We start from the raw sequence: 17,052 nt of genomic DNA, 5'->3' as shown, positions 1-17,052 counted from the left end.
GGGACTTAAACCAGATCCTTGAGGAACACCACACGAGACAGTGAGACTGAAAATGTTTCATCAGCAAGATTGAATCACTCAAACACAAGGCATGGATCCCTACCATGTGGTTTGATTAAGATTAACGATGATAAAAAGGTATCAAATGCAGAGCCGGGCACACATTTATCTGCAAAAGGTTGTTTGAAACTTTGAGGAGAGCCTTTTCCGTAACTTCCCACACCACACCACAGCAAGAATATTGTGCTTCTCCAACAACCTTTTTTAACATTTTGACAGTAAAAGGAAGTTGTATGATGCTGGATATCACCTTTACACCACCTTTGTGTCCTTCAATCTTCTCTGAAGAAAAGATGAGAGATGTCTCTGACCCCAGTCCATCTATAGAGACACGTGGACGATTTAGTAGAGTCAGGGATTGCAATATTAAAGAACCCTGCACAGGAATGGCATGGAGACAAAAACAGACACTTTACAGCCAGACTGAAGGATGCCAAGGACAACCTGGTGAAAGATCCTGCAGACTGAACCTTCCTTGGTCAAATGAAATTAAACTGGCGCTCAGTGGACACAGAAACACTGTGAAGCATGGTGATGGCAGCATTATGCTGTGGGAACTGGGAATTTCATCAAACTGGAAGGAATCATGAAGAAAGGAGGAAGGATCCACTGAGAAGCAAAGCTGGGTCTCCCAACCAGAGGTGGGCGTTAGTGTAATATGATTGCTTTTTTCAAGTAATGAGTAAAGTAAGAGATTACTATTGTAAAAGAAGTAATTACATTACTGTTTCTTTCCTGTAAACACACTGCATTACTAAACAGTAATTTTGTTTGTGTCTCATGACAATGATGTACGAGCGTGCAACAGACGTGTGTAGATCAATAATGGATCATATGTAGTGTGGGAGTGAGTACGACCATGCAGCGTTTAAAGCTTGGAAGTACTGACATTACTTTGAGCTGGATTCCGTAAAAAACAAAACATTAGCGTCCGCTTTACACTGCATGGGAAGAAAACTTCTTTTTACAGCATAAAAATAAAACTTTAAATCTGAGCAAGCACCTAGCACGCTGCCACAGGAATGTGAAATTTACAAAGAAACCCCCAGATCCCCCCCCCCCACGGACATGACCACTGAGACAACGGGCAAACCTCTGACGGCCCCACTCCTGCTAAACAGGTGAAAATAGATTTAAGAGTGATAGGACTTAGTGCTGCTGAATCTTTGATTTTATTTATTTTTGCTGTGTTTTACTTGCACTTACTATTTAAATAAAATGTATTATTATTATTATTATTATTATTATTATCTAATTGAAAAATTGAGTGCAATTATTTTATATGCTGGAATATACAGAAAATAGGTTTAAATATTAAATTTCTTCAAGCCAGAGACTGCATATAATTTAATTTGTGCTTGATGCAATGTGCATAAATGTGCATGGTAGTTAAAAGATTAAAACTAATAAAACAAGTTTTAAAGAGACTTTTTCCATTTGATTCAGTTTTATATGATTGATTATGCAGAGAAAATAGAATTGGGCTGAAAGGTCTATTGCTTTATTATGTATTGAGGTTGTGTATCATGTTTTTAAAAAGTAACTAAGTAATAAACTAATTACTTTTGAAAATAAGTAATCAGATAAGTAACAAGATTACTTTCTTAAATAATCAGCAATTAGTAACCAATTACTTTTTTCAAGTAACTTAATCAACCCTGCTCCCAACACAACGACCCAAGAATGAGCTCCAGAAGACCAAAGTGAGCGTTAATGAGCAGCCTGCACAAAACCCTGACCGTGGGCTGGAGTGAAGACCAAGGTCCATGCCAGAAAATAGTCAGAAGAGCCTGACAGGTTCTCCAAAGATTAATGGGCTGGGATCGCCCCAGAGATGAGTTAGTGAGTCGACTACAGGCTGTTATCAGCCAAAAGGCCACACAGCTGATCATTAGCATCGGAGGAGGGGGAAGGATGGGGGACAAAATTTAAAAAAAAAAAAGTTTGGAAAAGCTTCTGTTTAACAGCACCCCAGAACACTTAAGAATGAATTTTCATTGGGGGCTAATCGTTTTATTTTGTCAACAATCATTTTTTTCCTGACAAAAACATGTTGATAACCAAATACCTCAATCACAAAAAAAAGTGATGAAACGTGTCGAAACTTTTATCAAAAATTAAGGAAAACTGTTTTGGGGACCAATCAGAAGTACTTAAGTTGTGCAGAAAGGCAGGGATAGTTTAAAGTGATCCAATCAGAAGGAACCTCTGTGTCATGCAGTGAGGTTACCGACAAAGAGGGCGTAAAATCTTTTGATTTTATTTACGATAATCTTTGTTTAGTCAACTAAAGCTAGATGAATTTAATGGCTAAACTGTGACAAACTAAATCTGCTGCCTAAATTAATGCTGGGGCTAATAATTCGGTCCTCATCAGTAAACGGCAGCCATGTTTGAAGCTGAACTGCAGCATGTTAAGATGATGCAAGCTTCATCCAACGCCGGAGAAACGCGATGGAGACGCCGACTTTAACCAATCGGTTCTTATCTGCCACGTTTTTCTTTTATGTCATTTGGCAAAAATGTGGACTCTGAAACCAAATGTCCAAAAGCAGACTCTTATTTTAGAAAACTCACTCAGAAGGAAACTTCCTGTGAGCACCCTCAGTCAGGTATTGAGACACAACACAAGTCACCTTGAATCGTTTTATTCACAGGTTTTTCTCCATGTTGGAACATTTTACAGTTTTTTCTAGAAAATCTCAGTCTGTACTTTTATATGTTTCACGTCTGGGAACGAGGAGGGGGTGGAGCCAGCTGCTGTGATTGGTCAGCAGGGACATGGTGTGCTGGCGTCCAGCTCCAACGTTAGTCCTTTGCTCAGTAGGAAGGCTTCCTGTTTGGGTTCCCGCCCGAGGAACTTCCTCAGCATCTCAGAGGCGTCCTCTGAGCCGCCGGGCCGCAGGATGAACTTCCTGTAGTCAAGACCCACCTGGGGGACCAATCAGAGAAGAGAAACTAGGAATGAGTTAGATGACCCTCAGGGAAAGTCCTGAAACCATCCTCGCTCAGTTTCCTTAGACTGTGAGAAGTAAAGATGGTCAAATACGAGGTGAGCTCTGCATTTCTGAGTCACCGCACGGTAAATCCTGTCACTTGGAAACATCACCCTCACTTGGCAGGTGACAACACCTGTTCATGTCACACGGATAAAGAAAATCGGCTCAGCTCAGGGATGACCAGTAACATCAGCTGATCAACTGTTTTATCCAGAAACTAAAACACTAAATTATGGAGGAGGAGAGGGGCTAAAACATCTGGAGAACCTCCGTCAGCTTCTAATACAAAAACTTGAGAAAGTGTTTTTACTCTTTTACTGTAATTAATAAATCCTGATGCTTTTCATTGCGGCCCTGAAAACACATCTCCGTCTCTGTTTTGGTACTTTTGGGCCACCGTAGCCTCCAGACCTCCTCCTCCTCCTCACAGTCACTCAGTTGCTGTGAGGCCTCGTTTCCTCTGCGGGGATCATTAAAGTCTCTGCTTATCTAATCACCATGGTAACGAGTGCACCTGGACAGGTGTGCTCCATCAGAGATACAGACTGTTCAAACAGAGCTGTGCTGTTTTTCACTTTTTTTTTTTCCAAACACATTTTAAATGAGAATTGTAGTTCTGAACTACATGAAGTTAAAGGATCCCAAGATTATCAGTTTATGTGATCACACAGTTTAACACTGTTTATTAATATTTCTGCTTGTATACATTTTTCTGTAAATGCCCTAAATGTCACACTTTTCACTTCATTTGTTTAATAAACATTTACGTTTTTTTTAATGACAGATGTTCTGACACACTGCTTTTTATCATCTTCCATATTTATTTAAAATAACTATATCTGAAGGTTTGACTTTGTGCAGTTTCAGACTGTTCTGCAGTGTTTTGTAAACTGTTGATTTTTTTGTGTAGAGTTTGTGTTTCATTAACATTTTGTTGTTATTTTATTGATTATTTGAAGGCTGTTCATTGACAAACTATAAATCAGGACCTCCTCCTGTCACATGTTCAGCCGCTCAACTTTATTTATACCTCAAAGCTGATCTTGTAGTAGTTTAGCAGAGTGACCTTTGACCTCCTGCCTGTCTATCTGAATGTAAACGTTGGAGCTGCTGACCTTTGGGTTCATTATTCCCTCCTGTTTGAAGCGGGCATAGAACATGTCCATGGAGAACACCTCGCTCCACAGGTAACCGTAGTACTGAGCATCGTACCCGCCCGCCAGGTGTCCAAAGGTCGCCGGCATGTTGGTTCCTGCAGGATAGGAAGGAGAGGTCAATGGCCAGAGAAGAAGAAAGAGGCAACAGTGAAGGTGGAGTTTGGACACTTGTCTTCATCATGTTCACTTCATTTGCTTTTACACAGACTGTAAATGAAGATGGAGAGTTTCGTTATATCAAAGTTTTTAATAGTGGAAGGTGAACCAAAGAGAGCACAGTGGATATAAAGAGACAAGAATGGTCCAGAAGAGGAATGCAGTGACGCTCCAGAGACAAAAGTGACCACAAAAAAAGCACAAACACAAACGGAGGTGAAAGATCCGTGTGTGCTAGTGTCACATCCTGCCACGACCAATCAGAAGTACATACCAGGTGAGGCAGGTATTCCCAGGATATCCTGGCAGAGGCGTCCGTACTCCTCTGCGGGGTCCAGGCCTTTCCTGGTGTGCAGAGCCTGATCCACTTTGGCCAGGACGATCTGCCTCAAGTTAAAGAGACCTGCAGAGAGTCAGAGGTCATCAGGGTGATTACGGCCGTGTGGTCGAGCGTCTCAGCCAAAGAAACAAAGACACTGCATTACTAGTTGGAGCGCTCTCGATGGCTTTATTAAGTTTAATGAGCCAAACATCCACAAAGCACGTCCCTGCTTCCACATGCGAGCTGTCAGCTGGTGGAACTAAGCCGTACACCAGTGCTTTGTGTAATGATGCTCTCTGCTGGAGAGACTGAGGAGAGGCGGAGTTGAAACTTTGGCTGAAAAATAATTTACTGTGTTAATTATGAATTGGATTATTTTTGTTGTGATGTCATGTAGAAATGTGATTATCAGAAGACTCAGTTTAGCAGCAAAGCTCATTTTATTTGATTCCGATCTGTCCAGTGAAGCTGTGTGAGCGTATTAAAGCTTCTCCCAACTGTCCCAGATTTTCAAAAAAAACATAAGCCCTGCTGAATTCCCAATGACAAGATTTAACCAGACAAACCGTCTCCAGTGTAACAGAGGGCCCTGTGCAATACGTACCGGTGTTAGCAAGGCGGGACTTGATGAGTTTGTCAAGCAGCTCGTCAGGGATCGGGTTTCTGGTCTTATAGTGCTTGGACATCCTTTGCAGAGGCTCCTTTTCCCAAACCCAGTTCTCCAACATCTGAGACGGAGCCTCCACAAAGTCCCGCTCCACATGAGTCCCGCTAAACATGGCGTAGTCTGCCTGCAGTGAGGAAGTTCACCATGACATAATTTTATCATTTAGTGCCACATTAAAGAGTGTTTATCTGAAACTATTCATCACAACCACGAGAACCTGGGCATCGTTATTGGCCCCAGGTGAACATCAACTAACCTGAGCGCACAGCTGGTGCATGACGTGGCCAAACTCATGGAAGTACGTCTCCACCTCGTCGTGCTGCAGGAGCGACGGGGCATCCGCCGTCGGTTTGCTGAAGTTGGCCACCATTGCAGCCACCGACATCTGGCGCGTGCCATCACTCAGCAGACAGCCTGGCTGCAGGCCGAAGCAGGCGGCGTGGCCGTACTTCCCTTCACTGCACGGAACAGGAAGCACAGTGCCAAGTTAACCCTCTGGGGTCCAGGATACAATTGGCCATTTTTGACTACTTTTATTTTACCTCTACATTTCACCTTTAAAAACCATTTAGCTCGCCTTGTTTGGTATCATTCTCTTCAGCACAATCTCATATGTCTGAATTTATAGTTATTTTTTCATTTTGACATACTGTATGTCTGTACTGTACTGTAACACAATTGATCTAAATTCAGACAAAAAAAACAAAACAAAAAAACAAAATCCGAGTAGAAAAATAGTATTTTTTAAAAGATTTTTTACTGTAACAACCACAAACATGTTTAACGAATCCTTTTCATAACTTGAAATGCAAATAGAAATAGTACATTTTAAAACCTAAAAGTTTTGCAAACAAAGTTATATGTGGCTATTTACCTAAAAATGCAGCCAAGGCGTTTTTTATATAACCATTTCAAACTATTTACAGAACAATCATTTGTGCCACTCCAAAAACTTGTTTCTGTCCACTATAAGACAGAGGAGAACACCACAGGCCTAAACGCTGCAGGTCTGACAACATGAGGTGTATCACCTGTTTTCCAGCTGGTGACAGTGTTAACACTGCAATTTGCCTTTTGTGGCTTTTTGGAAGAAACTGTGACATTCAGCATTGTTCGGACACACAAAACAAAACAAAACAACGACTACACTACACACTAACTACACAAGACAACACACTAACTACAGACTCCAAACACGCTAAACATCACAAGTCTCTCACATCTCAAAACTCGCTCTCTCTCTCGCCAGCGTCACACCTAAAACTTCCACCTCATCCTAAACAACCAAATGCCACATGCTGCTATATAATGCTTTTGATTGGTCAACATGGTAAACTTTAACACCAATAGGGAAGGGGTGATTTTTCCTTTCTTTTTTACTCGGACAGTGCTTGTTAGCACTGTCCTTAGAACATACCATGGTTTATTCAGAAAAAACTCCACCGCGTGTATTTTTTTATCATAACTCTGGTTTTAGGTGGCCTATCAACACAATTTGAAAACTGGTAAGTAGTTTGAAGTCTGCACTTTAGACACAAGTAGAAATGGATCTTGTTGCTGTGTTGTCTTAAGTTAGTCGTGTAATTTGGACGTGCGTCCGTCGACCCCAGAGGGTTAAAATTCAGCTCAACTCTCTGTAACAGCAGCTCGCCGTTTCACCTGGCTACCATCCACTTCCCTCTGTTTTCACGCTGCCCGTCAAAATCAGGACACCTGAATTTACAGCAAACACTCCAAAGCCTACACACCTGCAGCGCGCCCAAAACTCCAACCAGAGTGCCACAGAAGCCGCACATGTACCTTCTTTAGTTTAGACTCTTTATTCTAAACATATTACCGTGAAAATATCTGAGGCTGATCTAGAACATGGACCTCCAAACCCCAGGAGCCGCGTATTTAGCCTGTTCTGTCTAATGTCCAGCATCATGGTGCCACTAAAACATTTGCCGAGCAGCTCCTGAAGAAAATTTCCTGTTTTGGTTGTCCTGATGAATCTCTGCGTGTGTTTCAGGATAACTTCATTACCCAGGATGCAAAGTTTCATACCGCGGATAGAGGTCCAGGTAGAACTGCCCGACCACCTGACCAGTGACACGGTCCTTCACGCAGTACAGAGTGACATCAGGATGCCAGGTGGCAGCTCCGTCCACCAGCTCGAAGGACAGACCCAGCAGCTCCTGGTAGATGTCCAGCAGACCCTGAGTCACCACCTCCATCGGAAAGTACTCCTTCAACAGGTTTTGATCCACGGCATATTGAGTCTCCTCCACCTGACAGGAGAGGAAGAGGAGGAGATAAACAGAAATACGACTTATCAAATGGCCTCAGTTCCTCTGCTTCCTTGTTAAACTTGGACAGACCTAACGTGAGTCTAAAGCTCTGTGGATTAGGGCTGCTCGATTATGGCAAAAATGATAATCACGATTATTTTCACTGAAATTGAGATCTCGATTATTTGACGATATTTATTTAACCCTTTAAGACCTACCATAGAACCAAGTCCGCCAGAGCTTATATTATTTTTTTACATGTTGTAGTGCCATTTGTGGGAGCATTTCAAGTTGCTATACAACTGTTATAGCCCATATTTTAATAATATGTATGCATTATGTCCATAGTAACTACATAAATTGCAAAAAAGTTGCAATAAACTACAAAAAAATTGAAAATCGGTTTTGTTTTTTTACATATATTTCTACTTGGAGAAATTTAAGAGGTTTATCCCTCAAAACTTTAAATACAAAAAAGTTGCAAAAAATAGTTTACAACAACAGGAAATTTATTTTGAGTGTGTTCATAGTTTTATTTTGGAGATACACCAATTTTTATATACACTGCAGGAAAAACGAAAAAACAATCCTATGATGCAAATTTGCAAAGAAAACAGAAGGTGCATCAAAATAAACGATTTCCAGCACTGCAATTCGAGTTCTAAGCATCCCAGCAACTATTCAGAAAAGTCAAACATGACCAGTATAGGCTTTTAAGGCCTACAAGTAAAAAACTACATTTCCGCGAAAATGACGTCACTTCCGGTTTCGGGGAGGAAATGGCCGACATGTGATAGTTCGTGCTGACGTCTGATTCACTGTGGGAAGTGTTACGAACAGCTGATCGGATCGGCAAAGCGTGTTTCTGGAATATTATGTTTTTGTTCCTGCAAGCGCTTTCTATGCAGTTTTTGCAAAGCTTTATGTGGAAGGAAACCGTGACCGAGGACAAGCTGATGGCATCAGATGTAAGTACAACTCCTCCGGTTTCATATGCAAAAAAAATTATTGCGCTAGCTTACACGGTTCAGGTTCTACAGGGATTTAAAAATAGTTACACAAAACGGAGCATGCTGCTCTGACCGGCTTCAATGACTTTAAAAAAATAATATAAAATAGTGTGCAACACCACTGAAGTTTTTTTTTTTTTAACCTCTCTTTTCAACCAACAGCAGTCACTCTCTCCTCTCCAAATAACTTCTGCTTAGCTTTCCGAGCTTCCCTCGGGTCCTCTTAATCAGCGGTCTCCAACCTTTTTTGCGCCACGGACCGGTTTATGCCCGACAATATTTTCACGGACTGGCCTTTAAGGTGTCGCGGATAAACGAGGGAGGGGCTAATAATCGGCTCAGTCATTTTTAATGATCGTTGAAAGCCCAGATCGTAATCGTGATTAAAATTCGATTAATTGAGCAGCCCTACTGTGGATGTCAGTCTTTTAGCTCCTTACAGAGCATCAGTGGGACTGCAGTACACCATTACCTACCATCCTTTGTGCTCTTACCTGGGTCATGTAGTAGCGCGTGTCCCAGGCGTGCAGCTCCCCGTTGAAAGGCAGGCCTCTCTTCTGACACTCCTTCTCCTTCAGCTTGAGGATAACCGCTCGCTCTTCCTCACCCAGCGGCTTCAGCTTCCGGGCGAGGTCCTCTGAGAGACAACAGAGAAAAACCGGACATCACCGCGGTGTGAAAACTACACTTCACAACACCATCTCGTTTATTTCAGCAAGAATAAAATCTCCCAGCAGGTAATTGCCACCATCATCACCAACAGCAGCTCTGAGGCTGCAGCTGGGCTCTCAGGACTCACCCAGGAAGCTGGCCACCTTCTTCCCAGACTTGGCCATGTTCATCTCCAGGATGAAGTCGGCGTGCGTGGTGAAGCCAAGCAGAGCGCACTTCTGAGCCCGGAGCTCCACTAGCTCCTTCAGGATCGCCGAGTTCTCCTGCAAACCAGCACGAGATCCATTAAGACCAAACTGTTTGTGGATGACATTGCCAAGTTTCACCCCCACCCCACAGCTCGTCCGACTCCTGACTGACATCTGCTCTTCAGCAGACCTCACACATCAACCAAAATCAATAACAGTTTTCCTGTGGACAGGGCAAAAATAAATGATTGTTTTTCCTTCAGTTTACTGGAAATAAAGCCAATACACAAAATAATAAATCATTTTTCTCCTCTGCCTGAAGTTACAGCTCGCCCTGTGTGTAAATTAAGGAGGACAGCTCTGCGAGTCTGTCTTAAATGTTTTCTGGAGGTCCTCTGCTCTCACCTCCTTGCAGCGGGAGTTGAAGGCCTCCTCCAGCTTCTGGCGGGTTTCTGGGACAAAGCATTTCTTCATGGTGGGGAAGTAATGAGGATACTTCAGCGTGACTTTCAGCTTGTCGCCGTCCTTCTCCAGAGAGCTCAGGAAGTCTTCGGGGAGGCCGCCTGAAACAGTTTGACTGTTTAAATGTGATGAATTAAATGTGCTTCTCTATCATCGACAATAAACAATGCACCACCCACTCCCGGATCACTGAGGCTACATCTACTTTTCCTCTGAGCAGCGTGAGCATCACACCACCGACGCTGGTGCATTCTGGGTAAACTTTGATAGCTCATATCCGCTTTTGGGGCAGGCGTGAGTGAGAGCAGGTGAGAGGTCTCCTTCCTACCTACATTTAGAGACCAGGATCATCCGCCACTGAGCTGCTGCAGTAAAAACCGAGCTGTGGTTAACCAAAGTGTTTTCTGATTGGTCAGGTGGATGGCAAATTACCCAGCAGGCCTCAGTGGCACTTTGACTGTACAGAGATCTACAAACAGCAGCTTTTAGGGCTTTTAAAATGTTGAAGGAGCTCCACTCACCCAGCTCATCTCTGGTGAAGGACAGGCTGGTGGTGTCTTCGTTTAGGTTCTTGTTGAAGTCGATGCACAGGTTGCTCAGCTTCTTCTTGATGGTTTTGATCTCCTGTGACAGCAGAGAGAGAAGTCAGGTCAGACCTTACATTAAACTTAAAAAACACATTTCAGCTCTGAATGGGTGCGTCATCATACAGTTCAGCATTTAAATCATGAGCGAAGGCACCGGCATTAGCCTGTCCATGGACCAATCAAGTATCCTGAAGCTCTCTTCCTGGCTCAGCACACTCAGGAACCGGGACCACCAGCTGCAGAACTGCATGCAGGAGACTGATTACACTGCTCGTTACTGGGTTAGGGTGACACCCGAGGATACCTCTACAGTGGCAGAGACACACCCATGTTACACATGAAGCAGCGTGCGGGTGAAAGCTGGCCTGTAACACTTCTCCTTCAGGTGCGGCGGCTTTACTGATGGTTGGTCACATGTTTAACACACGCAACCAATTAAGGAAAAAAAAAAAAAAAAAAGACTTCCTGCTGCAGCCTGATAGGTTGATTAATCACAGGACAACAGGTGCATTAGTCACCTGACCATCTCAGCAGTAAGTAAGGAGATGTTTTTCTCTCTCAGCTCTACTTTTGGGGTCGAGGACCCTAATTTGGCAAGACTTGAGGATTTGAGGCCTGCGGTAATCTGAAGGTCACAGCAGGAGGTATTGTACACAAGAGCTTTTAAATAAAGGTTAGAAAAAAGGAAGGAGCTACCTCCTGTGTGTCTTTGGGCAGGTGGAGGCCATTCCTCTTCCCCAGTTTGATCAGTCGCTCCATGTACCGCTTGGACTCCACGGTGAGGCTTTCAGGGTCAATCTTCTTCTGCAGACACAAACACAACAGGACGTTCAAAGAGCAGCAGAGCTCCAGGGTGTATAAATGGGCTTTATTCTTTTTCCGTAACAGAATAAAACCATTGCAGCACCTCTGCAACCTCCCTCTTCATACCCCTCCCCTAATCTCTCCCTAAAAGCTGTCTTCCTCCTGATTGGCTGACTCCTGGAAAACTGACTGCAAAGTGACATCATCTCACCTCCAGAGCGACGATCCTCTGGTAGACGTCTTCCCTCATGCTCATCTCCACGTCAAACTCGGAAAGGCGTTTGTCGGCATCTGTGCTCGCTGCTCGCACCTCCTTACAGGGAGACACATGCTGCGGGAAGTCCAATGTGTTCCTCTGAACTGGGGTGCAGAAGGCAGGGGCAAACAAAGAGACAGAGGAAGGGCAGGGCCATGTATGAGGCAGACTTTTGACAGATTTATGAGTATTGATAGGAAAAACAATGCTTGAAAGAAAAGAACAAAAAGATGCTTTCCTGGATTCAAACGTGTGAATCAAACATGGAGGTTGGTCTTCAGCTGTTGTCAGGCTGCAGTTAACAGCGAGGAGCACTTACCACAGTCATTTATACATTAGTATGTTGGACATTTCCACTGAACCACAGTGACGTCTGAGGTTTTGTTTCAGAGTTCATGCAGAACAAAGACAAACTCCAAACGATCAAATATTTGAAGTAAAAGTGAGATTTTACTTCTTATTCCACCTTTAATTATTCTTTTATTCCTAAAGGAACTCTTATTCAGCTCATTTCTAGCTCACGCTTTTACTCTTTGGCTTTGGTGCAGTTTGTTTTATCCTGTTAGTGGTTCGAGCGTCTGCTCAGATATCAGAAACGCGGAGGCCGCAATGGATGCCCGTGTTCAGCCTCAGTGGCGTGCATGGCTGTTTGTGCGCTTCCTCCTGCAGAGCTGGAGGTGTTTTTGGGTTTCAGCTGCCTGTGAACAAAGCCTTAGTCTCCATTGTTGCAGCAGCTGGTTCAGCTGCTTTCTCTGCAAACTGCTGATGAGTCTTTACCATCACAGCCCCACTGTGCTGACACAGAGCTTCACTGCAGCGAGCGCTCACAAAGACCCAACAGCCCACGAGGTCCACGCAGCACGCTCGATCCCTTTACATTCAGGGTCACCATCTCACCACCGAAACATCTGGAAGGACAACTGTACCCACGGAGCATGGAAAACCTCCGCAGACTTGCCTAAATCCCCCGATCTGACCATGTTACTTGTATTTATTTCAAAAATGTTTTTTTTCTTTGGTTTTATGTTATAATGTCGTGTAACAAAGTTAGATCTGGAAAAGAAAGCGTACATTAAACACAGCCCATCTTCATCAAGCTCAAATTCCAGCAGAACGTAGTAACTACGTCCTCACAGTTATTATACTTCATAAAACTAAAACTAGAATCTGTGTTCACAAAATGCTTAAAAAAAATTACAGTTACAGATTACAGTTATAAGCATGCATCATCACAGAGCTCTGCTCCTTCTCTGGTTATAATACTGAGAAAAGGCAGTACCGCGTGAGTACTTGATATAACAAATCTACAGATCATCATTTCCTGCTGCAGGTTTTAAGAGTCCAAAAACATTTCAGACCAAAAAGAATCCAAACGTCCAGAGAAGCTGCAGGTGTGTTAGTGTGAAGCCTCCATGCTCACTGCCGGGGTGATGATGATGAACAGCTGTCAGTGATATCTGATCAGATATCGGTGCTCGTCCAGTCAGCTGACTGACAGGAAGTTACTTCTGACCAGAATCTGAACTTTGACCCTCACATGGAGAAACCTTCAGTTTCTCAGGCCTCTCGCTTGCTCCGTGCTCAGCTCAAACGTTCTGACATGTTCACTCATTACGTCATCACTCAATACGTTTTTGCACGGGGACGCTGTTCCTGTAATTCTGCCTCAGTGCAGCGCTACATTAAAGAACAAAAGATGACAATCTGCACCAGCTATTCAGGAATTATCTTTACTTTTTTCTCATTTATTTTCAGAGGCTCACTCATGAGCTAACATAAACTAATGAAACTCAATTAGTCGCAACCAACCAACCCAGTGATGTAATCTCCTTTACTGACAGAAGATGGGGCTGAACATGTTTTAAAAACTTGAAGCACTTATTTCTTAAATCACGTCGACTTTAAACGTGAAAGCTGAGAGTCGGCACTTCAGTTACATCCTGACAATCTGATTTAAAATCTGATGTACTTGCAACATGGACACTGAAACCTATGGACCTAACTCTGTGTGTGTGTGTGTGTGTCTTTAATGTGGTGTTTTTTTTTAAATATCCAAACTCTGAAGCAGGTTGTAATTGTGTCTTTGAACAGTGTTATAAAGTAAAGCTGTTACCAATATTATTTATTATTATTATTATGAAAAAGTCAGTCTTCAGGGTCAGGGAAGCGCTCACCGGTGTACTCGACCTCCACGTTGGCGAGCGCCTTCAGCGTGTTCTCAAAGGTGACGTTGTCAAGGTCAAGGGCTCCGATGCAGTCGTACACCTTCTTGGTGTTGGCAATGAGCTCCTCGGAGAGCTGCTGGATCTGCTCGGGGTTCAGATCCCATCGCAACCGGTTCTCAGGGCAGACCGGCACCGGGCTGCCAAACACCACCTCACCTGAGGAGGAGACAGGTGAGGACATCACAGCAGAGGAAGAGGATGGAGAAGAGGAAGGTACGTGTCTTTAGCGCTGAACATGCCGTTGGGAGCTGGGAGCTGAGCAGCAGGCTTATAACAGGTTTGTCTACCTGTCTACCTCGACACCACTTTCAATCCCACAGGTGAAAAACTAAGATGCAGCTTTTTATATGAAGATTAGAACAACATCAATGACGACACAAGTTTTAAAGTGTCTGCCAGGCGGGCTGCTGCTGAATTCAGACTCAAATCACTGTTATCCTGTTACAGCGTGAGCCGACGTCACAGACAGCAGGACCGACAGCACCCTTTTCCTCCTGCACAAAGTCGTTCAGTGATGAGAGGCATCCATACTGCTGTAAATCTAATCCAATATAGAAATTTATAATATTGATTACGATCTATTAATTTCATGGCCGTCTTATTGTCTGAAAAAGTCCAGCTTGCTTCAGAGCTGAACTTCATTAAACCAGATGCTGAAGAGTAATGCCAATGATCCGGATATTGATTAAAGCACAGAAAGTGAGAAAACATCAAAGCTGTACTCTACAGATCTGTGCCACGTATCTGTTAACAGAGCCAAGCAACATTATTATAGATTATTATTACTGATGGTGTTGGTTGTGTGGATTTATTTGTTTTCCCCTTTGTAAACTCCCAACTGAAGAATGGGCCATTCTAAATTGATATAAAAGGCCAGTTATACTGAAATAATAACAGTAATCATAGCCTTATATATTTACATAATATCCTAGAGTTTCCATGAAATATAAATGATCATCCAACTAAATCTGGCTAAAAACGATTAAAGGCTCACTTTTTTCACGCTGCAGTTGCAGAGAGACATCGTCTGCTGCGTGTCAGAGAGCAGAACATAAAGGGATAACAACAGGTCTGCTTCTCACACCATTTAATTAATACCTAATAAAAACGTATAAAAGGCGATCAGCTTTAACACCTCCCATGATGGAATACGTCATGTTTGGCATTCAGCGCTTTGCCGGAATCATTATTAGGCGATGAAGGTTTAGAAGAGGTGTTTACTTTTGTTTTAGGAAGTTACACGTGTGGTAGAGAACAGCGCTAATGTTAAATTGGCGGATTTTTGAATGAAGTCCGGCGGAGTTTGTCTCTGATCTGTGGAAGTTAACCCGTGTTGTGTGTCTGCGAGTAAAATCGCGCTTCCCCGTTAAAGAACATGCTGCCCCACAGGCAGGTAGTTCATAGCTAGCTCCATGAATAAGCAGCCCGGTTAGCTCACATGCTACAGAAACGTGCAGAACACCTGGACACACTGGCCTACCGGCTCCTTTATTCTGCTCTCGAACAAATATGGACACCTTTTCTTCTCCAGTTGAGCTTTTATTACCGAGCTCAGCTGCTAGCGGCTAGCTAAGCTGCTGCTAGCTGCCTCAGAGTCCGCAGCTGGAGCTCAGAGAGGACCCGGGAGGAGGCACGCGCAGACAGCCGCTCATTTCACCTGAAAACGCCGCGGTCAGGCGACAGACTCCCCGCCGTCACTCACCTGTTGGCCCCATGCTCACAGATTCGATAAAGCTTGGCTCTGTGCGTGTAGCTCACTGACAGGTGGCTCCGCGGCTCTGGACTAAAAAACAGACCCTCACCCCTTCCGGTCACACCTTTCAAAATAAAACCAAATGAAAACGTTTACTGTTTATTTTCCAAGCTTTTAAAAAAAACAAAAATCCGCTGAAGGTAACAGCAGAACAACAGGAAATTATAAACACTAAAAATAAAAATAAAAAATAAATAAAAGACAATAACCCAGCCATTGCCAGGGTACACATACCCCCATTAAATTACAAATGAAATGCACATAAACTGTTTGTGCTGTTCCTAAATCAATCCTGACATATCTCTTTAAATGCATGAATAAATGTATGAATGCTTTAATGGTGTTCGTCGGAAAGGGAAGATGTGTACCTGTCCTGGAAATCAGTTCAAAACCAACTTCTGATCAGTTCAAGCTTTGGGAGCACAGCTGGCTGGGGCACTTGAACTCTGGCCTGATGCTGCTGATCTTGCCAGTAAAAAAAACGTAGAGATTTTTCACGGTCATTAGCTTTAGACATTACAGCTTAGGTTGTGTTTATTAACGTTATCCAGGGTCAGGCCTCTTTTATGAACTGGTAAACATGGAGATTGGTGTTTTCCAACTGTACTCTCCTTTTTGATGATCCAGGTCGAAGGACTGATGACTGTGCTATCCAAAATTTTTAAAAAAATAACGTAGTCACAGAGATGTGAAAAATGGGATGTAGAGGAGCTCCCATCAGACAGGCGATCTGAAGCGAAGCAGCAGTGGCTGTGAACCTGTCAGACTATGTGCAGGGTAGGAAGACCTGGAACCACGGAGCAGACAGAGGACAAGGGGAGGCTCGGATAATAAACACACAGCAGATGATAAGGGGCGAGGAAACAAGTGGAAACAGGTGGGAACAAATCAGGGATAACGAGACAAGGAAAGTTAAACCAGACACAAGGACAAGAAACAAGACCACCAAAGTAAAACAGGAAGTAACAGATGACAGACTCAAACAGGAGAGCTTAGTTTAACACAGAGACGAAAGACAAACAGGAAGGAACAGACTGGGAGCACAGGATGGATTAACCCACGGATCCCGGGAACAGACGCTCCCAACTAAATAACAAAAGAAAGTCACATCCACAAACACAAAAGCCCGAGACACTCCGTCTAATACATTGTAAACACTGCAATAGTTACACCCTTTTGCACACGCTCTACAGTAAAATAGCAAATGACAAAGTTCACAGGCTAGAGTTAAATGTCAACCACATATATTCCACCTCTGTAATATTCTCACCACTGTTATATTCTTTGTCAGTAGTCTTAATGTTTATAATTGAGCGATTTGCAGTGTTGGGAAGGTTACTTTTGGATTGCAGATTATACAGAATACATGCCCCAAAATGTATTTTGCAACGTATTCCGTTACGTTACTCAATGAGAGTAACGTATTCTGAATACCTTGGATTACTTAATATATTATCATGCTTT

General features: G+C 43.2%; 1 protein-coding gene across 1 annotated transcript; it reads right to left on the bottom strand.

Moving 5' to 3' along the window:
• Positions 1 to 2,692: 2,692 nt before the first annotated feature.
• thop1 (thimet oligopeptidase 1) lies at positions 2,693 to 15,652 on the bottom strand. Its single transcript, XM_004557013.6, has 14 exons — positions 15,538 to 15,652; positions 13,785 to 13,991; positions 11,566 to 11,714; positions 11,247 to 11,354; positions 10,485 to 10,587; positions 9,907 to 10,064; positions 9,441 to 9,576; positions 9,136 to 9,278; positions 7,408 to 7,631; positions 5,618 to 5,819; positions 5,299 to 5,485; positions 4,647 to 4,775; positions 4,175 to 4,311; positions 2,693 to 2,992 (listed from the first exon to the last, which is right to left on the bottom strand). Exons 1-14 carry the CDS (start codon positions 15,548 to 15,550, stop codon positions 2,831 to 2,833), a joined length of 2,058 nt encoding a protein of 685 aa, XP_004557070.1. The 5' UTR covers positions 15,551 to 15,652; the 3' UTR covers positions 2,693 to 2,830.
• Positions 15,653 to 17,052: the final 1,400 nt, after the last annotated feature.

The sequence above is a fragment of the Maylandia zebra genome, linkage group LG23 (assembly GCF_041146795.1).
Source record: "Maylandia zebra isolate NMK-2024a linkage group LG23, Mzebra_GT3a, whole genome shotgun sequence".
In the NCBI taxonomy this organism is placed as follows: domain Eukaryota; kingdom Metazoa; phylum Chordata; class Actinopteri; order Cichliformes; family Cichlidae; genus Maylandia; species Maylandia zebra.
Note: the sequence above shows the minus strand (reverse complement) of the source record. Positions and strands in the feature narration are given on the sequence as shown.